Source organism: Sapajus apella, unplaced genomic scaffold, assembly GCF_009761245.1.
Source record: "Sapajus apella isolate SASKATOON/1434 unplaced genomic scaffold, GSC_monkey_1.0 scaffold34, whole genome shotgun sequence".
NCBI classification, from domain to species: domain Eukaryota; kingdom Metazoa; phylum Chordata; class Mammalia; order Primates; family Cebidae; genus Sapajus; species Sapajus apella.
Window position 1 is genome coordinate 14,626,086 of NW_022436974.1, and position 27,172 is coordinate 14,653,257.

Consider the following 27,172-nt stretch of genomic DNA (forward strand, 5'->3'; position numbering starts at 1 on the left):
CAGGCATGCTCTGTTTACTCTTGTTCTGGAAGCTGGTTTCTTTCTTCCTCCGGGGGAACCCCAGACTAAAAGCAGATGTGTCATTCATCTTCCAGAAATGGCCTCCTGTCTACCATATATGTACTGTGACCCCACCTCATCAAAAGGATTTTTAAATGCTCTTCCCCTATTGGAGGTCCTCAAAATGCTGAGCCAGGCAGAGAAAGTATCACAGGATTCACAGTGGAAGCCCAGAGAGGAGAAATGCAGGGAGCTGCAGCCCCACCTCTGTTCATTGATTAGCAAGAATGGCTGCCAGCCTGCACTCTATACAGTGCTTTGAAAGGTTCACAACTAAGTGACCAAACATGCCTGTTGGTCAAGACATACCTGGCTTACAACTGCTGTCCCAGCCTCATTATTCACAGCATTTTCAAAAGAATCCCATTCTGAATGATAAATGAAATGGCTGCCTTAACAAACATCCATAGAAGTCAATGGGCAGAGGCAACTTCAAGACATACTTGAACTGGTTCATGACGAGAACAAAGAAAAAGTGCAGACACAAACAGCAGCAGAACCCAGGCAAAGTAAGAAGGAAGCCCTCAGTGAGTGTTGGGGATCACTGTCAGAATTCCTCTGTACACACTGGATGGCTGCCATTTACCCTTCAGTTAGCAGACAGTAGCCTAGAGCCGTCATTCCAGGGCAGGCTGAGTCATCCATAACAAGCTCTGAGTTAAAGACCTCCTGTAGGGTTTGTTAGAGAGAGAGCGATTCCTTGAATACGTGATCCAGGCATCACTCCATGCTTCCCTTCCCTTCAAGCAGGTAGGCTGAGCTACACAAAGAACAGGGAATTGGGAGCATAACCTTGGTATTGCAATCCCTTTTTGGTCCAAAAACAGTAAAAAGAAAGAACACACACACAACTCTGCCATTTACGGGCTCGTAGTTCCTCCTTAAGGCCATTTTCTTTAAGGTTATTTTCCACCTTTTAAAAACACTATCTCCTTCCCAAAATTCAAAAGTTGGAGTAAAGTCTATGTAAAATATGTGTCCCCAATTCTTCCACATACTTCTGATTCACAGGGACAGATAATTTTCAAATTTATTGTTTATTTCACACTGTGAAGATTTCCAAATCCTGATTACAGGGTCTGGTTAAACCCTAAAGGCACTGACACCTGACCCCACTGGGACTCATCATTCTTTCTAATTATCACCTTTACCAAAATGCTGTTACAGAGATGCCCAGAATGTATTTATTAGAACACCAGATTGCTTATAGGTATTATATGAGAAAATAAGGGTTTTGTGATCAAAGATGTTTATTTACATGCAGATTTTATAACCTCAACTTGTCTCTTCACAACAGATCTTCCCAGAGCTTTTAATGTACAGAGAGGCATGCAAACCTCTGATAAAGAGAGGGAAAATGGAGAGGCATCTTCCTCTGACTTGGTGATATGACCCTTTTTACTTTTGGTAGAAAATCATAAGGCACGAGTGTTTAAGGAACACGCTTTGGGAAACGTGGTTCTACTAGCCTTACTAGGCAAATACGCTTCTAATGTGTGTAATTAATACATGTAAAGTACTAATTATATTAATAATACCATGAGCCATTTTTTTCTTTTTCTGTCAACTATGATAGTTTAATATCATGCTTTTATTATCACTAAAAGGATGGACATGTTGAATTATTTTACAACTTTATTTTATGGTTCTATGAGTTAAGCTGTATATAGCATATGGGCTGTATTATTCTTTAGTAAACTACATCTACTTGTGAACTAAACTTTGATTTCATTTTGACTTTGTACCATTGTCTAACTTTGCAAAAAATCAAGGAATCAAGGTGCTTCATAAAAGTAGCATCTATCTAAAAAAAAAAATTCATTCTGGTCTTGGTGTTTAGTGAACTTTTTTTCACCAAGCTAAAGCAAAAACAAACAAAACCCCCAAATACCAGACATAGAAATGGAGACCTCTCTTCTTCCTCGGGCTAGATTCCTGTTAGATTCCAAAGTAAATTGTGCTGGAACTCATGTGCATTGTATTTCTTACATGATTTGAAGCAAGCACTGTGGTTGTACATTTCTTGAGTGCCTTATCAGAATTATCCTTTCAAAAAGCTCAAGAAAGACAAGCAAAAAGGCCCCCCAGAGAATGTCTAAGCAAGAGTGCTCTGTCTGAATATCCTCACAAATTGCTACAATGCAGTTTTACCTGGCCTGCAAGCACAGAAAACATGTGCCTTGTAGTCTATTTGCTTTTTTCTCCCTGATACATTTAGAAAGAAGCGCTTAGGCTGAGAGTCATACAATAAAAACATATAATAAGTCCAAGTCTTTTCTTTATATGCTGTGATTTGATAATCATATTGATAAAAACATTTGTAAAGGCCTTTATTGGAAGGCATGATGCCGATCCATTTTGCAATCTCCCAATTTTCATTTTTACTATTATACCTAATTATTTATCTATAACCTAGAACATTCCAGAAAAAGCGGCCCTTTTAAAGCTAGTGGGAAAAAGGCCACACTGCTTTTCTTAAAGTAACTTCCAATTATTTTTACTCTGAGAGAGAAAAGTTTCCAAATTCAAGAAGTACATAGCTCCCAGAAAGCACACTGAAAACTATGCAGAATAATTTTTTTATCAGGCTGGAGGACCGTGCCAAGCTCCAAACAAGTGGTTATTCTGTTGTGACATCTGCCGAGCAATGCTTCCATTGTTCTCTGGAATTTAATTCATTTTAAATTACTCCATCCAAATGATAAAACATGAGATGTGCTATAATCTGGGGGTAAAATGCTATGATTGTTTTTAGTGTGACCACAACTGTTTGCTGGGAGGAAACAGAGCCTGTTCTAATTAAGCCCTGATTATTGTCTTCTGAAAAATAGCTAGTTCCAGAAATGTGAGTAAAATCCTGTTAAATGGAAGGATTGGGATAAACACTCCTGATCACTCTGGTATGACGTTAAAGTTGGGAGGGCCATATGCAAAGACTTTCTACAAAGTAGAGCAACAGCCTTTGGAAGAGAAACTGTTTTCAGAACTAAAAGTAGCTTGGGATACTGGTTTGCTATAAGGTGTAGTTTAATATGTGTATCAATATAGTCAACACATTGTTTTACTGTTCAAAGACTACTGTGCAAATGCCCCCAAATCCAAAATATTCTATCTGCCTAAGAAATGTTGTCAATGTTTCTAAATGGAAACGCTACCATATGGAAGCATTAATGATCAGGCACTGAAAAAAAACAAAACAAAACAAAACACTGCCACCAAGACGAATCTCAGAAGAAAACGCACATACACACATATAAGAATTCATATCTCTTGTATGCCAAATATTTAATATAAACCTTTGAAACAAGTTCAGATGAAATCAAAATCAAAGTTTTCAAAAATGTGAAGGATTAACTTAATTGTCAAATATTCTCCATTGCCCCAAACATCAGTATTTTTTTAAATCTATGCAAAAGTAGGTCTTCAAACTGCTTAAATGATATGATATGATACACAAACCGGTTTTCAAATGATAAAGTCAGTCATCTTGCAATCTTAAGAAATTAGGTGGATTATATGACACATTACACACACACACACACACACACACACACACACACGTGCACGCCAATCACAAAAAACAATTTAGCATCTCCTAAAATAGGTACATGAAGACCCTTAAGTGCTTCCAGGAAGGAATGCTGTGTCACCCCTCCCTGCAATCCAAGTAGTTTCCTTTAATCCAATAGCAAATCTGGGCATATTTGAGAGGGGTGATTCTGACAGCTACATTGAAATCCTGTGGGGAGCCATTCATGTCCACCCACTGGTGCCCTGAAAAGATGCCGATAATTTTTCGCTCCCATTTCTGCTGCTGTCTCTTCCACATCCTCACATAGACCCCTGACCCGCTGGCCCCTGGCTGGGCATCACATTGCTGGTAGAGCAGGTCATAGGTCTCGTCTTTGACATCACAGAAGCGATACACCAAATTGCCTGGTCGGTCATTGTCATAACCAGAGAAGTGGATTCTGCCCCCTGGTAGCTGCTTAGCTGGAGGGCTCACCCCAATCTTCATAAATTTTCTCTTGTGGGGCTTTTTGAGTTCCAGGAGGGCATAGTCATAATCCATGCCAATGTCATTGGCATTGCCCTTGATCCAGCCCTTGGGCACATGGGTGCGTTTCACCCGGATCCACTGAAATTTCATCTTCTCAGGCACGGCTGAAGTGGAGTCGTTGGCCCCTCGACCACCGTCTTTAAACTTGGGCTTCAGGAAGCCCACTCGAAGCTTCTGGGTTCCTTTCACATAGGTTTTTCCATCATGTATGCAGTGGGCAGCTGTGAGGACATGCTTCTCCGCCACAAGGGTGCCAGTGCAGCCCGTGGATAACTTCACTGAGGTTGAGAAAGGGTAGTTCAGCAGGAAATCCTTCCCAAAAATGCTGAACCTGCTGTCATAGCCGTAAATCTGCCGCTTCCTCCGAGACTTTCCTGAAGACCCTGAGTCTCGGTGTTGGGCCCCACCTCCACTACTGCTGAGGATGTAGATGCCCACCTGCGTCTCTGTGCGGCTGCCATTGGCGTAGAGCGTTTCGTAAGACAGATACTGCTTGGCTTCTTCATAAGTGGGAAGTGGAGTTCCCTTATGACATTGGGGTCCACATGAAGAGGATACTTCCAATTTGGCTTCCGCTCCAAAGTCTGGCTTGGCTAAATTGAGGGTAGACTGGGGCAAGACGACAGGGAGGCGGTACGCAGGCCAAGTGGGTTTCCAGGGGGCACTGTAAGGGCTCACTTGCCCAACAGCACAGAGCAGAAGGAGGAAGAGAAGGAAGAGGAGCCCTGGAATCCCCGCCATGCTGAGCACTGTTCTGCAGAAACAAAGACAAGCAGGTCAGGAGGGCAAGGGCTGAACGTTCACTTGCTGCAGACAGCAAAGCCCAGCAGCAGGCCTGTCATTGTTTCTAAGTCTGTGAACCCTCCTCAGGAATCAGGGTGTGGAGAGGAATCCTTAGATAACGTCTCACTTACAATGCAAGGGCTTGACCTTGGGAACGTTCCTGTGGCTGGGTGCCTGAAGTGAAATTGGGTGTTCCTTCCCTTCTGTGTTTAAGATGCCCCAAACGATGGCAGACTGCAGAGCAGCATACACACAGTCATTAGTCCCCTGGCTAATCGATTGACCAGCCCCAATATCCATGTAATTTTGAGCCCTCTTTGTGCTTGATTCGAAACCTCCTCTTCTATCCTCCTGATGCCCCTGCCTTTCCTTCCTTCTTCTCTCTCATTATCATTGTAACATGTACTTGGAAAATTTTCAGGGCAACTTGCTCATTCAGAGGATCAATTTAAATTACATGGCTTACTGAGTGACTGAGACATCAAAGGAAGACAGCTCCAAGGCGTCACAATTACCACCACTCCTATGGTTTTTAAATGATGGTACATTTGAGAAAGGTATGAGACTTTTTTTATTTTTTTTGCTTTGAATTTACAACAACCTTTACTATTATATATTGAGTTCGAGAGTGGCTAGGCCTCTAATAAAATATTTCTCCTTCCTTGGATTATGTTGTACACTACCAGGATCTTTGTCAATATCTAAAGCTTTAATATTGCATCAGTATAACATGATTGTTACCATTGGTTACTTTTTCAGTTGTTTGTATTTGCATTCCCAGCTAAATGCCTTAAACTGGGGCCTATTTTAGCACTCAACACACATTTGTTAAATGGATGCTTGTATTAATGGAAAAGTGAATGAATGGTGCCTGCTGACTGCTAATGACATGGATGATGTGGTAGCTCAGAGAAAGGGCTTGAGGCCAGTTGTGGGGAGTAAGAACAGGAGAGGCCTTGCAGGGGAAGTGATGCTTGAGAGATTACATGCCACAGCCTCACTCCAACCACTCAATATAGAGGACCGAATGTATTATTTGGCAAATGCACCCATTCTTTTCAAATGCACCCATCGTTTAGAAGCAATAGGAGTCCCAGTAAGGGTGACACTGTGGAGCTGTCCCGCTTTGATGCTTTGGTCATTCAGTAAGCTGTGTAATTTAAATGTACCCTCTAAATGAACAAATTGCCCTAGAAACTTTCCAGGCATCACCTGATGCTTCAGATGGGTGCTGAAGTTGAAAAGAAGTCTGATAATATAAGACAGAAGGGGATACCTAGGGAAGGGAAACAAAAGTCTGTGCAAGGGCACAGCAATATGCAACCATGTGAGTCATTTTGGGAATCACACTTAACTCAGCGAGGGTGGAGCACAGGAAGTGGTGGAGGCAACAGGCAAGAGCTGGATTCTGAAGAGCTATGTGTATAAATGAAGGAGTTTGGATTTTATACTCCAAGGTATGTTCAAATGTCCAGATCAATCAACCCACAAGAAAAACAATGAAGAAGACTGAAAGTACTTTCATAAATGTTTAAGCATCAGTTGGCTCTCAGTGGCTCTGACTTTTTTGATTCAATAGAAGCTGACTCAGCAGGTAGGGTAACTCATTCACAACCAAGCATCCAAAAACAAGGACAAGGAAGGGATAGGTCTCAAGAGGCGCTTGGAACACAGCAGGAGTCAGGAAGAAACTGTTTGGTTATTCTCATCCTTTTCCTCTTTGAGAGTACATATCTACTGGCAACTTCGGGAGCCTTCTGCCCTCTTTTGCATAAAACTGGAAAACCCCAATGATCTGATGTAGTGTAGCTGAGCATGCCCCTCCTCATTCCCAATATCCACACTCTGCATTTCTAAAATATACGTGTGTTCCACCCACCTCTGGGATCTTTTTGCTTGACTCTTCCTCTTGGGTTCCACTTCTGTCAGGGAGAATAGGGATAAGAAAAGAAAGAAATAAGGTCCTGGAAAAGCCGGTTCCTTGGGACTCCCTGATGCCTTGAAACTCTACTTGCCTCCATCTTTCCAAATAGGAAGGGTCCCAGCTCCCTTCCGTAGGAAGGAAATACATTTATTTCTTCAAATTCTTGAAATCTTGGGGTGCTTGCCTATGTGCACGCACGTGTTTGCATGTGCTTGTTGGGAGTATTGCCAAGACTTAAGGTGCTAAGTGGACTAGGAGGGGGATGCCAGTGCTAGCAGAGTCCTACTCTCCAATGGAGAACTTGGCAGTAGGGCAGGTGTGGTGATGACAACCCATTAGGAGACCTGTGGGGCATGGTTCTGCATGATTATTCCCACCTACTGGCTAAGGACTCAGCCCTTGGGCTTATTTAGGACTCAAGCAGCCTTTTCTCTATGTAAGTTACTGTCTAGGTGACTAAATGCCCCACCTACACCAGAATCCCTGCCAAATGTGACATAGACTAGCAGGAGTCATGTATCTCCCACATGACTGTATCTTGGGCCCTGGAGTACCATCCTCTCCTCCCTTTGAGTAATGTGGAGAATGTTAATGTGGCTTACATTGAGCAGCAGACATGGTAAGCCAAGTTTTACTTCAGCTTATCTTAAGAAAGAAAACACAGAATGCAGAGGTCCAAGCTGCCAAGTGTTCGTTTTTAAAATACGATTCTGGGGGGAGAGAGAGGAGGAGATGAAGTAGTATTATACTATATATTATTATCAGCTGCAGAGAATATTTTCAATGTGCATGAAGAACATGGCAGTTACAATATCTTCTTTCATCAGCCACAGTCTCACTCCCACCTCTTAATATATAGGACCAAATGTATTCTTTGACAAAATGATGAATGATTATGTCTTAAGGACCTTTGAGATCAGTTATGAATCACAGAATCCTGTTAGAGAATGCTAAAGAGTCTACTGTATGATAGAATATTACTAATTCAGAGTTCTTACAACTTAAATTCTGTTCATTTAGCCAGGAGTGAAGGAGAATCGAGCCATCTATAAGAAAAAAAGACAAAATAAAACAAACTGCTAACCCAACAGGACAGGGTGAAGCTTTAATTTTGAAGAATAAACTTTACAGAGACTTAAAAAGTCCTAATTTCTATTAGTTTGCACCTCTGCTTCCAAGTTCTCTATATTATTAAACCCTATTTACTAACTTGTGTGATAAGACTTTGTTCTGACAGCATAATATATCTTGCTTAAAGCTTCTACGTAACCCTAAAAGTTATAAAATTGCATTAAAAAACTCTTTAATTCAGATTTAGAAACAAATGCAGACTTTTAGGAACTAATGCCCATCAAATTATTTCAAACTGATTAGGCTTAGGTATTTTTTAAAATATTTAATCAGAAATTAGAAGATACAGCTGTAGGTTCTCAAGCCCTTAAATAGGTTTAAACTGATGTCTATATTAAAGCTACAAGCTTCTTAAATTGTTTACTCCTTTACCAAATGTTTATTTAGGGTGGTTAAGAAACTCTTCTGAATAGCAACCTCAACCAGATGATCACTTCAGTTGGTCTTTTCAGCTCTAATCTTTACAAGTCCAGGATTCCCTAATTTTATAATTTTCCAGTATCACAGAAGTCCAAGTCAGGGATGACGCTGACCACAGTGTCTGTGCTGTCATTTCTCACAAGCATTGATTCATGGAATTACGGAGGATGGAGGAAGAGGAGGGGGAAAGAAAAAGGAAAATGTATCACACTAATCTCTCACCTATCTGGCAGACAAGAGTTCCCTGATCAGTCTGCAAGAGGACCATGTTTGAGAGAATGATTTAACTCCTATAGCAAATAAGTGCTGGGAGGGAAAACCTAATCCTTAGGTCATACATTCTCTGTTGTACAAATTGTGACTCCAGCAGAGGGCAGCTTTCGAGAACTGAGTGGAGGGATTGCTGGGTGTGCATGCTCTTAGGACAGGCCCCAAAGAAAAGCCTGAGGGGAAACAACCCTTCTGTCCATTAATGGTCTTTCCTGAGGCATTCACAGCCTGTCCCGACTCATCCTCATTAATGACACAACCAATGATGCACCACTGTGATGCTTTCAAATTAGGTTGGCGGCTTCACATTAACTTCTCAACTCACATGATAATGGAGTAATTTCTCAGGAGACAAATAATTATTGTTTCCATTTTTATAAACCCTGGGTAAGCCTGCGCTATACTTGTTTATTTAAACATAAACACTTGTCTAAGGTATACACAGATGAAACAAAAACATTAATCATCTCACAGCTGGAAAAGTAACTCATGAGTTACATAATTTTAAATTCTCTCTCACTTTCATAAATGAATCACCTTATCCTTGCGGAGCTGCCTAGAAGACTCGCCCCTTAAAAAAGGAATGAAGATTTTCAAATCTTATCTTCATTTTACCTAAGTCTGGATGAAGAAAATTTAGGTCTACAATGTTTAGGAATCAGCTTTTGCTGCATAAAGATTCCTCATATACATAAATTATCTGTTAAGGTTTCCAGCTATTTCCATGTATCATTTCCCCTAACTGGCAGGGAAGAATGGAAAATAAAGGTAAGAAAATATTTTTTCACCATGCTTAGTAATACATAAACTGTATTCCCTTTTTGGCTTTGGGTATCTGATTCATAAATGGGTTACACATTCCACCCTCCATCACTCAATATGAGCCACCGTCTGAAAACATTTACACTTTTTGAGGATGCTGCCACCGCATAGGCCCTCTGTGGCAGGACTTTGCACATTAACAGATATGCAAACAACAATCTCTTTGGAGACTGGGTACAGTGACTACTATCTCTTTCTCAGCACCGTAGTCTTCAAAACTGCAACAACACAGTTCTCCTCACCAGGGCCACTGATTGAGAGAATGGTTTAACTCCTTCAGCAAACAAGTGCTGGGAGGGAAAACCTCATCCTTACGTCACATATTCTCTATTGTACACATTGTGAATTCCTGCAGCCACTATAAATAGTAATGACAGAAACAGCAGGAAAGTTTGCAAAGATACAGGTTTTGGACACCATTTGGAAAGATGACCAAGGAGGGTCTTCCATGGAATCAGTGGTCAGGGCTACGGAACTTTGAAACCATGTTAAATCCTAAAGCAAATGCCTAAAAATGAACTAAGCTCTGTGAATACTCTGCAGTCAGGCTTGTTCTCATTTTCCTGAGTCACAGAACCTGTTAAGGCAAAACAGACCTAATCACATAATAGTTTAAGAATTATAGTCTTGTACAGGAAACTGCAGGGCACTTACAAGTCCAGCAACCCTAAACACAATCTTGTGGTCAAATGAATTTTAGCTTCTTCTCTATCAGATTTTAGGTAAACTGAGTTGAGCCTGGGACAAACCTGGCAGCAGAACAAGAACACAGTGCATAAAACTGTTGATGTTGAGAACATGAGAAACAAATTCCCTGGAGCCTGTGGGAGTCATGCATGAATAATGCCTGGTGGATGAAATCCTAAGGGATCTAAGAGAAGAGATATGTGGGAGAACCTGAGACTATTAACCGCTGCAGACTGGGGACAAAAATGTTCTGACACATCACATTAGTGGACACTTATGCTACAACCAGAAAATGCATCCATATTCACCATCCACCTGAATAAGTCATCAGTGTTACAAAAATGAGATCCATATTAGGTCCCTTGGAAAAAGGCTTACTTCCCAGTTCAAGCACAGGAAAGCACAAGTTACCTCTTGACTTTATTTAACTAGGAAAACTGCAAGTGAAACAGCCTTTTCATATGCAGATGGGGTGCATATGATTACAAACACTTTCACAAATAAACACAGTGGCTTCTGGGGGCATTTTCTAAGTACCTTCTCCCCACTTCACCTCCATTCCACTCCTGACAGACTTCATGGAAGACACGGTTCTAAACCTGTTGCAAATGCTCTCATGCCCAAGTAGGATCTTGAAACAATGTGTAATAAATATCCCGATACTACTTTGACACAGGGCTTCAGGTCACAGCTGACTTCATCTATAAATTCAATTCTTTCTCACATGGCCATATGAAGAGGATTCTGGAATTGGCCTACCTGTTCCTGAGGAGCGCACAGGTAGCCCTCAAGTTTAGTTTCAGAAGCTGGGAGAAGCAAGCCCTATTCCAATGCCCACACTGAACCACCGGGAGTTTGCGCCAGCCACGGCCGTTTCTGAATTCTTACTGGTGTCGCTCAGTGCGCAGTAAAACAAACATAATTTTTATCAGCTGCTTTTTCCTGACGTGATGGAAAGCAAACCTAATTTGTATTCTGGAGGGGGGGGTGATGGTGTTCCTTCATTTGAACAAGTCTTCTCCCGCTCCTTTCAAAACTTTAAAACTTTTATTTAAAAGTTAACTCGTGAATGCCTACAGGCAGAACTATTTGCTTCCAACAACTATTCTTCAGACTGTGGTGTCTAGAATTAGCACCCCCGGAACGCACACGGGCATCCACTAAGACTACAGAGAAAAGATTCTATTTCCCAGCCTGTATTTGCTGCACTTTTCTTGCTTGCTTAGGTGTGTTCAAAATCACGTGCCCAGGGTTAAAAATTAATGTTCAGAACTTGATGGAATCGGGTATATGCAAAACTCAAGGAAAAGTAGTGGTGGTGGTGGCGTGTGTGGGGTGCGCGGGGGTGTAGCTATCGCCCCTGCCGGAGGACAACTTGCCCAGAGCCGGCTCTCTCTCTCCGCTTCCCAACAAACATCCTGCACCCAAGACAGCAGTCTTAAAACCTTCTTTCCGCATCCGTTTCATGGGTGACACTGCATGAATCCAAATGCCCTGCATTCCCCGGGTCTCCCCAGAGCTCCTTCAGGTCCCCAGTCCGGGCCCTGGAACCCCGGAGGCGGCCCGGGCCATGTCTCCGGTGCCTCTAGCAGCCCGCAGTTACTCCACCGCGCGCACGCCCGGCCCTTTGTCCCGCTCCTCCCGGTTCCTCGCCTCTCCCGCGCCCAGGCGAACGCCCCAGTCGGTGCCCGCACTCACCCGCACCGAGCAGCCCGCCCGGGCCGCGGCTCGCTGCGCCGCTCAAACAGGTGTGGGCGCCGGGAGGGCGCGCGCGGCTCCCATGCCTGCCCCTCCGCACCGCTGAGTGCGAGCGAGCCGCGAACGGCGCAGGCAGCTGGCGGGTCCGCCCCCCGCGCCACACGAGGCCCGCCCGCCCCGCCTCCTGCCTCGGGGAAGCCGCGCGGCCGCCGCCCCACCGCACACAGCCCGCGCCCCCTCCTGTCGCCGCCCGCCTGCGGCCGGAGCAGCGGCGGGCAGCCCGGAGGGCCTGAGGCTGAGCGGCCCCGCGCAGGTGGGCCCCGGTGGCGCGGCAGCACTCGCCAGCCCCGGCCTCTCGGCGCCAGGCAGCTCAGGCTCAGGAGGACTATCCTGCCTGGGACGAGCGCGGCGTCGCCCTAAGAACACAGCGCATCCCCCGGCCTGGGGCGCGGCCTCCTGAGCGAGCCTACGGCCTTCGCACGCTGCCAGCTCGCAAAAAGACCAGGTTCCCCCAAAAGGCGACCCATTTCCCAACAGCCTAGAACTAGGGATGCGGGCCACACCTGGTGCATAGGGCGTCCTGGGCAAATTTGAAGCATTGGCTCAGAACCTGTGCGCTCCCCACTCCCACGTATACTTTGAGCGCCTTAAGATGTGACCGAACTCCTAGTTTCTCTGGTGTCCCCAAAGAACAGAAACCTGCATTCCCGTGGCAGGGCTACCAATGCTTTGCATTTCCTTACAGCACCCAGCGCGCTGCGTGGGGCCCAAAACACCGCAGAGGCTTGACGACTTCTGAGCGGCAGGTTGGCTGGCGAGCCCACTGGCCTCGGTTCTTCATCGGGGCACCAGCTGGTGGAGCCACCTGCTCGCCCAGTGGGCCTGCTTCCCTTAGTCACTCCAGTGGTCCGTGGTGCTTGGGGGCCCGGACTCGGCGTGTGCGGGGATTCCTTTCCTAACCAGGCTGGAGACCTTGCCATTTAAGGTCCTAGTGTTAGAGCCTTCCTATTGTTCCCAAATACATTCGTATTTAATATAGATTACCATGTATTGAGCGTTTTCTGTCAACTAGCTTTACATATAGGCCATGTGGTGGAGAAGGTGCAGTTATTACAGTAATTTTATAAGGAAAAGGAGGTTTGGAGAGGTTTAACGACTTGCCCAAAGTCACACACCTACTGAATGGTAGGACAAGATTTTGCACTGAGGCCACACTTTCTGTCAAGCTACTTAGCTTTCCTTTCTCCTATCAAAGCCTGCTGTCAGAAAGAGGGGTTTAAAGTACTGTTTCGCACCGAAGTGTTAATGACATGTTTAATGCGTTGGTGTTTGCAATTACTTTTAAACGAGAAAGCACTGAACACATTATTGTGCGGTCTGTTCTTTTCTTGTGGAGACAGGTTCTCCCTCTGTAGCTCATTCTGGAGTGCAGTAGCAGGATCATAGCTCGCTGCAGGCTAGACCTCCTGGGCTCAAGCATCCTCCCTTGTGAGCAAGGATTACAGGCGTGAACCACTGCTCCTGGCCTGGCGTTTCTTAAATATAAGGGAAACTGATATTTTCTACCATTTTAAGGGCAAATTTTTCTTAGACCTTTTCAGTCTTGGCTTACACTGTTTTCTTTTAAAATGTTGCATTCACACACACACACACACACACACACACACACACACACAGAGAGAGAGAGAGAGAGAGAGAGAGACAGAGAGAGAGAGAGAGGGAGAGAGAATCTCGGCCAGGCTCAGTGGCTCACACACCTGTAACCTTAGCACTTTGGAAGGCCAAAATGGGCAGACTGCTTGAGCTGAGGAGTTTGAGACCTGGACAACATGGTAAAAACCCATATCTATAAAAAATACAAAAATACTAGCCAGTTGTGGTGGCAAACGCCTGTGGTCTCAGCTATTTGGGAGGCTGAGGTGGGAGGATAGCTTAAGCTCAGGAGGTGGAGGTTGCAGTGAGCTGTGATCACCACTGCACTCCAACCTGAGTGACAGAGGAGGACCCTGTCTCAAAACACACACACACACAAACACACAAAAACAAAACCATACATAAACTGTTACAGCTTTTGAACAACTTGCAAATAAAACCAAAACAGATTTATACAAATTTTCTTCCAGAATAATAAAATTGAAATTAATAACATTTCCTGGACCACTACCAGCGTCGTATGACAGCTGAGGAGTGGGTACCTTTGACTTCTCTGTGGCTCTGCCACTCTCATGATGCATGAGGTGCCCTATGCAGACTTAATTATCTCACTTCTTTCCTTCGTTGCATCTACCACATCTCCTTTGCACACACCATATGTCATTGCAATGTGTCATCTGTGCAATGTCATTGCAATGGCTTCTATTGACTCTAATACATTATTTAGGTATTAACTTCATGCTGTTTCTTTCTTATTAGCATAGCAAGTGAAGTGGTAACTTGCTGCCAAAGACTAGTACAAACAGGTGCTGCAATCAAGAGGCAGTACTTGGTATGAGATGGTTATCCCAGTGATCCAGAATGTGTTTAGATTTATCTTTTATTATAAAAAAATTTTTAATTAAATTGAAGATCTCTAAGGATCTGTAGCTCCCAGTTGAAGAAACACCATTAAAAGGTTAAGTATCTTAATAGAGGAACCGATGGTGGAGCTGGAAGGAGGGGAAGAAAGGAGAGATTTTATCAATCATGCTCAAGTTGTATTAGATTTACTTCAATCCACCAAATATATATTGGGCACCTTTTACCTGGAAAACATTGCACTAGGCACAAAATTAAAGAGATGGCTATAGGAGGACCATACAGCAACATAATTAAGAGTGGCCAGTGGCATCTGACTATAGGGTACCAACCCAATCCAGGGTCTGACACTTAGTAGTTGTGTGGCTTTTTGCTTAACCTTTCTGTACCTCAGATTCCTCCTCTGAGGAAAACTAGGACTATCTTATAGAGTTCTTCTAAGAATTGAATGAATATACATAGTGTGCCTAGGGACAATGTCTTACATGGAAGAAGCCCTTAGTGAATATTAGCTATTGTTATATTTATTATGCATAGCTCTGCTTCGAGCACAGTCCTCCAGCACCACCTCAACCAGCTTTGACATTCGTTGCTCATTTTTTCCTAGTAGTTGCAATGTTTCAAGGTAGAGTAATGGAGAACAAGATAATTATTCCCATCATTCAGAGAGAAAAACTGAGGCACAGAAGGACCCAAGAGCACAATGGTCCCTCAGCTGGCCTCAGGGAGTACTGCTCACTATCTGAAGAGCTAACAGGCAGGACTCTTGACTGCAGATGTCCCAGGAGGCTCAGGGCTTCAACATGCACCACCGCTTTTGCTGTTCCCTGGAGCTTCCAAGAGTAAAATGAGTGGCTACTACCTGGCTGTTAGGCTGTCATCACGATTGCCATAAGGACAACGATAGATCTGTATTTTGACCTCTCAGGCAAATGACCGACGTAAACAGCAGATGTCCATGCTAAGCCTAGAGGTTTGCTTTTCTTTTTGTGCGTGTCCCGTTTTCCTCCCCAGGGGAAACAAACAAACAAACTTAAACCTGAAATCCTCACTGCTTTTTAAGAACTCAGTTCAACTCTGTAATTGTAATTACCAAATACTTTTTAAATGCATAGCAATCTACTTGTCAAAAATTCATTCAGAGCAAAGCCCACACATTTTCTGGTCATTCACTCTGTATAAGGTTATTTGGGCTGTGGGGTAGAGAAAGCAAATACCCTTTACCTCGAGGATTTTATGCAACAGACATAAACAAAATCAAATATAGGAGAAAGCAAGATATAGGCTCATACAGACGTGAGTTAGAGAGCATGGAAGAGGGAATGGTTAATTTCCACTCTGGTAGATGCTGACAGGTTCAAAGCATAAAGATCTGGACATTATCTCACTGTGTTCACAAACCTACTTCGTAACAGACAAGAAGGCAAATATCCACTGTATAGATGAGAAAATCAATGCAAAAATTAAGGGAGCAGAACTATGACTAAATTGTAATTGTAGCTATGCTTAATGAATGTATACTATATGCCAGGTACTGTGGAATGTATTTTATTATGTGTAATCTTTAAGACAAATATAGAAGCTATGATTTTCTTCATTCTGCAGATGAGGATTCTGAGGTTCAAAGTTTTAAAACAGTGCCATACAACAGTACAAAGGACCACAGCTGTAACCTCTCCCCAGTCTGCCCGATTCCTTTGCTGGATTCCGTTGTGTCATATTGCTTCCAAGACTTGCCTTTTTCCGTGCTGACAATACAGAGGTTGCATCAGTTTCTGATGTTACTCCAGCTCTGAGTATCCTATTGATTCTATCTTGCTTTTGTTCCAGTTATGCAATAACTCACTAATGACCTGTTAAATGACCTCAAAGCAGGAAACAAGATGGGACTGAATGAAACTTGGAAGCTCAGAGTGGCAGGAAGGTGTCCCAGCGCCAACTCTAAACTCAACAACTCAACTCAATTTTAGTGCTTATTTTTCATGAGACCAAGATCCATTTGTAGCTTCAACAATTTAAGTCAGTTTGAAAGTTATCAAAAAGGATTATTTTTAAGGAGATAAATGGGCATATTTCAAAATCATTTCCATATGGTTTCATATTTCTTTGATGATAATAACAAAGTGTTATGTGGATCTTGTCGTTTACTCAGGTAGTGGGGGTTTTCGGCTCTGTGTAGTGAGTGAAAAGAGAATTGGAATGATGGTCAACACAAGGTGGAGCATTCTAAATGTGCCTTAACCATAGAGGTGCTGTGTGACCTTGGGTAAATCACCACACTCATTGGCCTTGATTTTTCATCTGTCAGTAGAGAGCCTAGGTAACCTGCTGTTACAGTCTTTGAGCTTATGACATAATAATCCTTGTGGGAAGATGATCCACATCATTTTTAAATTTTTGGGCACCCATGTTGCCTACCATGGGATCCCAGAGTAGCGAAGGATGTAAAATTCTGTGGTCAGACTGACTTGGATTCAACTTGGAATTCATTTATTTGTTGGCTGAATGTGGGCAAGTTATGTGACCTTCTGTGCCTCACTTTTCTCATATGTACAATGGGACTAATGTAGGGTTGTTGTAAAGATTGAGTGAGATAATCAGTACAGAACCCATAGCACTGAGCTCAGCACAAAGTAAATTCTAAACTGGCATTACGTATTATTATTATCATTACTATCACTGCTACTACTATTACTACTGTGAGTGCTCAGTAAATGTTTTAGAAAATTGCTGAATGAATAAATAAATGAATAAATCAAACTGTTATATTATCAATGCTAACAAATTTAATCCCAACTTTCTAAGAAAAAATTTATCCCAGGACACCTGTTCGACACTCCCAAATCTTGTTGTCTTCAGCCTGGTCTACAGGCAAGAGAGTTTTAATATTGAATTTAAGAAGAATTATAGACTCAAATGAGAGCCATGGTTGTGTTTTTTGTCTCCTCCTCCAATCTCCTCTATGGCACCATCAGTTCATCAATTGAACCGTGATTATTACAAGGTTTATATATTTATCAGTATTTTAAGGGAAAACCCACATTTTTCCTATAAATGTTGGATTTAAAATTTTATGTGGTTAAAAAAAAACCCATAGTAAAATATCTGTAATAAAAAACAAATCTAACTAGATAAACCACTCAAAAAATCTCGACAGCACTTAATACAAGAAAACAAATATATTTGTATTACATTCAAAACTTTCTAAAAATTCCTATTTTTGTTAAGTATAGATGACCCATTTTAAGTCTTTGGAAACATAGGTAGTCAGGCACTCTGAATGTAAATATATGAGGGTGTAATATATAAAAGCTCAACATATGAAATCGTTGTGGGGTTAAATTGTCATATTGGTACATATGGTAGAAAAAGAAGCTGCACAGTCAGGAGAAGCTTTAATCCTACTTAGTATATGGTGATCTAAAATTATCAGAAAGAAAAATAGACTTGAGTATTTGCAATTTCCTGTATACTCTGGGCACCACTGTAAACTAAAAAATTAGAAACATTTTGGAATAACTGTGTGTTTCTCATTTTCTCTGGTCAAATTTGAAAAGTCTCCAGTGACCAGCATGGGGCTTCTCTGATCTACTCTAACTTGCATACTGGATCTTATCATCAAGAACAAAAGAGAAAATGAAGATTTTATATTGGAAAATTTTCTCTGAAATCTGTATAACTTTAAAAATCTTTTATGGAAAATTATTTTGTTTTCAATTTATGTTTATATTTATCCAAAAATGTTGGATTCTCTCTTTACTCTTTTATAAGGAGTAAGCTTTCATGTGGCTCAATGTGGGGTCTGGATATTTGAATTTGGGTCTTTTATGAGGTTTCTCCTTTTCTTTTTAGAAGATTCAATTCATCCGTTAAGCTCAAATATCAGCTGTTTCTGAAGGCTTCCAAACCCTTCAGTGCTAGATTTGTAAGTTTAATTTATGTTTTTCAGAGGGTTGTATTAAATTATATCTCATGTTGTAATTATATGTATTTACATGTTGAAACTCAAACAGTCCAGAGCTTCTTATGAGTAGCTTGTTTTCCTTTATAGTCTTTATAGTTTTCTGCTATAGTCTAGCAGAGAATCTAGCTCCTTGTAAAGGCTTATTTAAAGTTAACTTAATAAATGATTAAATAAATTAATGAATAAAATTCGAATTCTAAGAAAAAAATTCTAATGAATAAAATAAAACAGTTAAAAATGTTAGATCGGAAATAATTTGGTTTGCCAGCCACTAGGAACAGGACACAGTGTACACGAAATTTTACCACTGGGGCTCCCACACTCTCCAGAATATAAATATAAACATCCGTTCAAGGTCTGTTTACCATCGTTTCCTTACAGGTCATGTTAGATAACAAGTTCAATTTCCATGTGGTCTGCTAATTACATTCACTACTCATACTATGGCTACATGGTGGTACTCTAGGTGTCATTTGTCCATGATTTGTGACATTCAACTGGCTTTCTGAAGAACACTTTGCAGTATGCTCTGAATTTGACAGGGTGTTCTGGGTTGCTCTACCAGGGAGTCCCACAGGATTATAGAATGCCATTGGACAATATGTGTTTCCCAGACTCTATTCCCTCCCACATTTCTGGAAGACGCCAATAAACTGCCTGTAAAAAAAGGTAGTTAAATATGCATATTATCATTTCAAATACTCTGAGAAGTCTTGCATAAAGAAATCTTGTTAAGCTCCTTTATCTCAAAGGTGCCCAATCTTATTTGACCAGAGAATCCTGTTTTCAATACAGAAGTAATATTTCATAGTATAGTAGCCTCTCAAAGAACACAATTTGAGCTGAAAAGCTCAAGACCAGCCTGGGCAACATGGTGAAACCCCATCTCTATAAAAAATACAAAAATTAGCTAAGCCTGGTGGCATGTGCTTGTAGTCCCAGCTACTTGGGTGGTGGGCGGGGAGGGTTGAGCCTGGGAGGTCAAGGTTGCAGTGAGTTGGGACTGAACCACTGCACTTCAGCCTGGGTGACAAAGCAAGACCTTGTCTTAAAAAAATAATGGAGTTAGAGAAATATCATCCATAACTTTTCTCAACTTCTACAATTCAACCACTTCTGTTCCCAAGATGTGGCCTGTGCTTTTTTCGCCTCGCTGTCTTTGTTCGTATTTGAAACTCTTTCTTTCATATCCATTCGTTTACATCCTACCATTTTTCAAAAGCCTAACACAATGTCACATCTACAAAGTATTTTCTTTTTTTTTTTGCCTTTGATTTCCTGTAACACTTTCTACAACTTTCTCATGGCTCTTGTAATTTTATTTGTTTTATTTTGAGTTTATGTTTCTCTCCCCTATTGTTGAATACTATGAGTTTGCATCTCTGGCCTGCACCTTTTTTGGCTGGGGGTATTATTCAGGGTCTTGGCAAAAGCACAATTCACCCTGGATTAGTTCAAATGAAGATACTTCAATGAAGTGGCTACTTAGTAAAGACAGGGCAAAGGGAACAAACAAGCCAGAGAGGCATCCAGGGTCTATCAACAGTGGGAAGCTATCACTCCTCCAGGCAGGAGGCAGAAAGGAGGAAATACTGTCCCAGAACCCAGCAAGCACAAGCACCTTGGAGGGAAGCTGGCTTGCAATTGCAGAGTGAGTAGTCCACGGAGAGTTGCAGCTCCTGCAAGAAATGGCTCCCCAAAGACGGAGGGAGTGAGAAAGAAGCACCCTGACCTCTTCTCTTCCTACTTTGATCTCCTGATGCCTACCAAGGTCAGTTCACAAGGGAGCCGGGTTGTGCTATCTGTATGGACCACCTTCTGGGCACAGTGCAGGGTAGTGAAGGGTAGAGAACTCATGGAAGGGAGGCAGACAGGAAATAACCAGCACACTGGGAAAGCCTGCATGCATCAAAATAGGAGTAGTGAACAGTACCCTCCTCACAGGGCTGTAAGGAGATTATAGGAATTACATCAGAAAATGCATCCAAATATTAACATATTGCACAGAGCCTGATTCTCAAATTATTTTAGCTACTCATTATAACGATGCTATGAATAGCTACTGGTATAAAAGCTGATTGAGGGAGATGTCATGCATTGTTCATTTTACAGCTCTTACACATGCAGCACAAGCCCCAGGAGCAGCAGGGCCATGAATGGGTGCCATCAGGTATGCCATGGGGAGGCATTTTGAACAGAGGTCACAAGGAGGCTAGTTTGGCTGTTTTGACTGTAATCATCAGTCAATCTGACCTTGAAAACAAAGAGCAATGAGCTGACTTATTTTTAACTTTCAGCAGATTGTTCTGGCACTTCTTCCCTAGAGCCTGGGCCTCTAGGTTTGTTTCCCTTTGTCTCTTTGTGGGGGTGAGGGCTGCTGAGAAACAAGTGAGCTTGTGAAGAGCACCCCACAGCCATCACTGGAAATGGCAGCAATTTGTCACGTTGGAAAGCTATCTAGAGGGAGTTGGCCCAGGGGTTCAGCAGGAGGATTTATACCTATAGAAGCAAACTGCTTCCTCGTCTTTCAGAAGAGTAACCTGTTTTTTTTTTTTCAAACACAGGATCACCTGGCTCTTTCTGCCCTCAGCACACAGATTAGGGAAACCACAAGAATAATCATTTGTGTTCTTTTCACTTCAAAGCCCTGCAGAATGCTATAAGGGCTGGTTCTCCCACTTGACCCCAGAGAGGCCCTTCCAGGGCTGAGCTGGTTTAAGAAAGCCCTTTTCTGGGAGCTAAGGGAGTGAGGTGGGACTTACCACATGAAGGCAAATCTGTGTCAGGCAGGGAAGTCACACAGGTACCCTCCACTGCAGCTCTGTGTCTGTGCTCCTGGAGGAAGGGTGAGTTTGCAGGGTGACAGCTCTGTGGAACCTGTCACACTGACAGAGGCAATGAAGGTCACATTGGGACGAGATTCCAGTACTGACACCAGCAGCTGCAGGTAGGAACTTCTTAAGGAGGGGTGACTTTTTTATCTGGGTTTCTGGCAGCCTAAAATTAGTGGGAAGAAGTTAGCCCCTAGATCCTGTGGGATCTGTAAGTAGTTGCTCACATTATCATCCCTGCCCCTGGGAAATCAAGGCATAAACTCAAACGGTTAATAAGTGGCTTTGATGTCACTACACCCACAAGCCTCACATGCTCTTAGTGGGCCAATCTTGAGTCCACTGGCTTTTCCTGGAGCACACAGATATTTGTTGTCTTTACTCAAGGCTGGCAGAGCTGCTATTTGTGCAATTGTGTGCAGTCAGGGTGAGGATAGACTCTCTAGACAAAAAGTGGGTCCACTCCATCAAACAGCAGGGTGATAGGTAATACAATTGTTTGAGGATTATGCTGCCAATTAAATGGGCTCTTGCCAACAATGTGACACCACTCCAAGATGACATGACAATTTTTCTTTTAATATGAAAATGAAAAAGTCACTTGGCTGCAATCCAGGAAGAACCAGGAAGTCTAAACTACATAAATTACCATGACCTCACAGTTGTATAAATAGCATATTGGAAAATGAGGTTATTCAAGCTATTTACTTTTTCTAGACAAGAGATGGCAATCTCTCTCTCTCCTCTTTCTCAGTGCAATAAAATTGAACTCTTAAATCCTTAAAAACCTTCCTGCAGGAAAATTAAAAACAAATAAATGAGAAGCCTTTGATTTGTTAGCATAGCTTAGAAGGGTTGATTGCTGACTTCAAGGCAAATTCCAGTCTTGGTAGCAGTCCCCCAACCCCAACTACAATCTGTAATTTTATTATCAGCTCTTTCATCCTCTGCCCAGCCCTGCCCAATGATCTCCAAGCTTCAGGGAAATGAAGTTCACTCAGAGGTTAGGTATTCTTGATTTAAGCATGATGGCTATTAACCTTTGAATTTATTCTGATCCTTACCTGACAAGAGAAGAAAGGATGAGTTAGCCAATAAAATGGTTTTGTGTAGTTATAGTTTTAAATAGTATAGGTGGTGCAAAAGTTACTGTGGTTTTTGGATTGTTGAAATCTACCATTTGTATGTTGGAATACATTCTTAAATGCAGTTATGTTATGTATCATCTTAATGCACATTTCTCACTTTGTTTTTCTTTTTTGCTGACTTACTACTTGCTGTTATTTTATATTTACTTTAGACTATAAAAATGATGTGAGACAAAAAGCACAATTGAGCAATTTTCTTATTCAAGTTCAAAATGGGTCGTAAAGCAGCAGAGACAATTTGCAACGTCAACAACACATTTGGCTCAAAAACTGCTAACAAAGGTACAGTGTAGTGGTGGTTCAAGAAGTTTTGCAAAGGAAGGAGAGCCTTGAAGATGAGGAGCATAGTGGCTGGCCATCGGAAGTTGACAGCCACCAGTTGAGAGCAATTATTGGAGCTGAACCTCTTACAATGACAGAAGTTGCTGAAGAACTCAAAATCTACTGTTCTGTGGTTGTTTGGCATTTGAAGCAAACTGGAAAGGTGGAAAAAATCTCAATAAGTATCCACTCATGTGTGCCTCATGAGCTGAGGAAAAAAAAAAAAGTCATTTTGAAGCATCATGTCTTATTCTACGCAACAACGAACCATTTCTTGACCGGCTTGTGATGTGCAACAAAAGTGGATTTCATATGACAACCGGTGATGATCAGCTCAGTGGTTGGAACTAGAAGAAGCATCAAAGCACTTCCCAAAGGCAAACTTGTACCATAAAAAGGTCATGGTCATTATTTGGTGGTCTGCTGCCCGTCTGATCCACTACAGCTTTCTGAATCCCGGCAAAACCATTACATTTGAGAAGTAAGCTCTGCAAATCAATGAGATGTGCCAAAAACTGAAACGCCTGCAGCTGCATTGGTCAACAGAAAGGGCTCAGTTCTTCACAACAACACCTGACTGCACGTTGCACAACCAATGCTTCAAAAGTTGAACAAAGCGGGCTACAATTGCCTCATCCATGATATTCACCTGACCTCTCACCAACCGACTACAACTTCTTCAAGCATCTGGACAACTTTTTGCAGGGAAAACACTTCCTCGACCAGCAGGATTTAGAAAATGCTTTCCAAGAGTTCGTCGAATCCTGAAGCATGGATTTTTACACTACAGGAATGAACAAACTTCTTACTTGTTGACAAAAATGTGTTGATTGTAATGGTTCCTATTTTGATTAATAAAGATGTGTTTGTGCTTAGTTATAATGATTTAAAATTCACAGTCCCAAACCGCAAATACTTTTGCACCAAATTACTTTTGCAGTTTTAAAAAAAGTACTTATGACATTGATATAGTTGGAGTCCATCTTAATATTAATGATCACTTATAATTGATCATGTGCCAGATACTTTCCACTTCTTATTGCATTTGACCAGATAACCATGAGCAGTAGTAACTTGAATCCCTCTTTTTACTGTCAAGAACCTGAGGCTCCAAACAGTTAAGTAACATTCTCTGTTCAGAGTGTTGGAGAGAGGATGAAAATCCAGGACTCTCTATCCCTAATTCTTATATCATTAAGTTTCCCATGTTGTTTCTGTTAAGATGCTTTTAGATGCAAGTAATGGAAAAACCTCAATTCACTCTAGCTTAAACAATAATAAGGAAATGAATACTTGCACATATCAAGAAGTTCAAGGTCAGGGTGGCTGCAGGTGAGGGACACTCAAGGGTCCCTCTCTGCTTCTCTTGTTGTCCCCTCTTCTGTATTGACTCAGCCCTCAGGCTTGTGACAAGGTGGAGGGAGATACAAGCAAACATCATATATAGTTATATATAGGAGACAATCAAAAGGGGGCTTTTCTTATGTCTCTTAGGAGCAACAAATTTATACCACTCCCCAAACCTGTCCTCTTATTGCAATGGCTGGAAGTCAATAGTCATAATACATTCTTTGCTAAATCAGTTACTGACAAGGGAATGAAGTTACCTTAGTTAGCCTAAGGTAGGTAGTGTGGAATAATCAGAAGAACTCTGGACTAGGGTTCAGAGATCTTGGGTTTTAGTCCTAGTTCTGTCATCTACTTTGTTACTGAAACTTGCTAATTGGGTAACCTCTCTTAGACCTTACCTTTTCCTTATTGGCAAAAAAGGCCAACAATTCCTGCCATACTGATCTCACTAGGTTGTTGTGAAACAGGAATGAAGTCATGTCTGCAGAAACATTTTGTAAAGTGTTACACACTACTTAAATGCATATTATTGCTTCTATTAACATGATTCAAAGAGAACTGTTGATCGTGAGACACTTTTTCAATTAAACACATCTGTAGTACTTAATCTTATAAAGATGATAGTTTAGAAGTTGTATGAGTTTTGTCAAAGATTTACCTAAATTTTACTTTTATGCTGGCAAATTTATAGCATAAAATAGAGGGAAGTGTGAAATTTAGTTCTTAAAAAAGCCAATTTTCAACTTCAACAGAAAGTCTATAAGATAAATTAGGATAGCTTAATAAGATGGGTTATTTATAAGTTATTTTAAAGTTATTTATAAGTTATTTTAAAGGAAAAGCAAGTTTCCTAAGAAGCTATTATACAGCTTTCCTCATCCCTTCATTTATACCAACTCAATAAACATGTAGGAAATATTACCATCGGAGGAGGGGATGGGATACACAAAAAAAGTGAATCTGAAACAGACCCTGCTGAAAGGACAGTGGCTATCCAATAGTTAAAAATTCTAGAGATCAGACTAGATAAAGTATATCTACAAGTAGCTATAATAAAATGTAGGAAGAGAAGAGGAAGTAATAGCTCAGTAATGAAGGGACAAAGGGCTGTAACCGCTCAGAGGGTGGAAACAAAATTTTCAGCTATGGTGTTCGGGAAGGCTTCATGGACAAAGTGTCACTTGAGTTAGAAGCTGGAAGATGTGGATATGGAAATAACAAGTTCACCTGTTCCTGTATATCAAACTTGCTTCAAAAATTTGGATATCCAACTGGAAAGCATAATCCTTGAATATAAATTACATTGAGAAATATAGCAGAAAATAAAAGTTGGAAAGGTAGAGATTGCAGGTAGAATATAGAGGGGCTGGAATATCAGACTCGGGAATTTGAACTTTATTTGGTGGGCAATGGAAGTCAGCGAAAGCTTTTGGGCAGTTTGCTTTCATTATGTCTGTGCTTTATGAGGATTAATTGGGCAGCTTGTGGAAAGGTAGGTGCGAGGGGAGAAAGTGAAGTATGAGAGACAAACTAAGAGTTTGCACATTCAAGCAAGACTTCATGAGAACCCAAACTAGATTATGGACATTGAGATGGAGATGACATATGGATATATGATATTCTGGAGGGAGAAACTTTAGGTCTTGGTAATTAATATAAAAATGAGGTGGGGAAATGGGACCTTTCATTAGGAAGTGATATAAAAGTCACCCAAAGTTGCCTAAATAAAGAAGTAAATTTGGCTGGTTGCAGTGGCTCACGCCTGCAATCCCAGCACTTTGGGAGGCCAAGGCAGGCGGATCTTCTGAGGTCAGGAGTTCAAGACTAGCATGGCCAACATGTTGAAACCCCATCTCTACTAAAAATAAAAAATTAGCAAGGCATGGTGGTGCATGTCTGTAATCCCAGCTACTAGGGGAGGCTGAGGCAGGAGAATTGCTTGAACCTGGGAGGTGGAGGTTGCAGTGAGCTGAGATTGTGCCATTGCATTCCAGCCTAGACAACAGAGGGAGACTCTGTCTTAAGGGAAAAAAAAAAAGTAAATTTACCTATTAACTTAACTGAAATATTCCAAAAATAGGTCTAGCCTTGGAACTGTTGGACTGCAGGGCTCAAGAAATGTCATCAGCATTTGGGCTCCCTAATGCTCAGTTTGTCTTCTGTGCTGGTTTTACATTCAGGTAATCCCCAGAAGCTATTAACTTATATTTTCCAAGAATTAATCCAGCAGAAAAACGTTTTTCTTCCCCATCAGTTCCGATAACTATCCTGAACCTGATTTCCATTGGCCAGGCAGGGTCACCTGCACATTCCTTAAGTAATCCCTCTGGCTATGAGAGATCATTGCTGATTGGCTTGGACTCGTATCTGGTCCTCCATTTCTTATTCTTATTTTAATAATTTGCCCATGAAGATGGCCTAAGTATAGGCCACTATAAAACGCTGCCATATGACCAAGATCAGATATCATTCTGATGAATTCTTCCTAACCAAAGACATGATTCAAAACAGTGACAGCCTCTTTTCATTCCATTTCATCGACTGCAATATTTTTAAAGGCAAGTTTCTTAAGGGCCTGGCACATGGCTAACCTCATAAAATGAATAAAATCAAAACTATTTCTAGGGTAATATTCAAATTGGACAGTACAAACCTATATAAATGCTAAAAATATTTCAAGTCTGGGAAAGGGGTATAGATTATCTGAGGGATGACAAAGGAGTAACTATTAACCTAAGACTTGAAGGAGCTTTACATCAGAACAATCCAGGCAGGGCATGGTGGTGCACACCTGTAGTCCCAGCTACTCAGGAGGCCGAGTGGGAGAATTATTTGTGCCCAGGAGTTCACAGCCTGTGCAGCATAGTGAGACCCCATTTCTACAAAATAAATAAAATGTTTTAAAAAGAACAATCTAGGCAATGCACTGAATGCCAATTAGATGTTAACAAATCATTTGGATTTCGTTTGAAATAAGGTAATTGTTTGAAAAATAACATGCACCATCTGCCTGATCTGAGTCTTCTCTTTATGCAGCACTTGTGATGTCTAAAAAGTGTATTTAAATTAAAAGTTTACAAAGTGATTTTGTGTTTGAGGAAAGCTTATCCCTTCCAGAGAATACTATGAAAATTCCTCTGATAAAGAAAAGAATCATTCATTCTGAGAAGTGAATCTCTTGCCCCGGAT

General features: G+C 41.6%; 1 protein-coding gene across 5 annotated transcripts; it reads right to left on the reverse strand.

Annotated features, from left to right (window-relative positions):
- Positions 1-1,292: 1,292 nt before the first annotated feature.
- PRSS23 (serine protease 23) lies at positions 1,293-21,857 on the reverse strand. Of its 5 annotated transcripts, XM_032295834.1 has the most exons (3): positions 11,856-11,962; positions 6,783-6,825; positions 1,293-4,874 (listed from the first exon to the last, which is right to left on the reverse strand). In XM_032295834.1, exon 3 carries the CDS (start codon positions 4,859-4,861, stop codon positions 3,707-3,709), a length of 1,155 nt encoding a protein of 384 aa, XP_032151725.1. In that variant the 5' UTR covers positions 4,862-4,874; positions 6,783-6,825; positions 11,856-11,962; the 3' UTR covers positions 1,293-3,706. The 5 variants fall into 5 exon arrangements, with proteins under 5 accessions (XP_032151725.1, XP_032151727.1, XP_032151723.1 ...); XM_032295836.1 differs by lacking the exons at positions 6,783-6,825; positions 11,856-11,962 and adding an exon at positions 21,096-21,857; XM_032295832.1 differs by lacking the exon at positions 6,783-6,825 and having other exon boundaries at positions 11,856-12,051.
- Between the last annotated feature and the right edge of the window lie 5,315 nt (positions 21,858-27,172).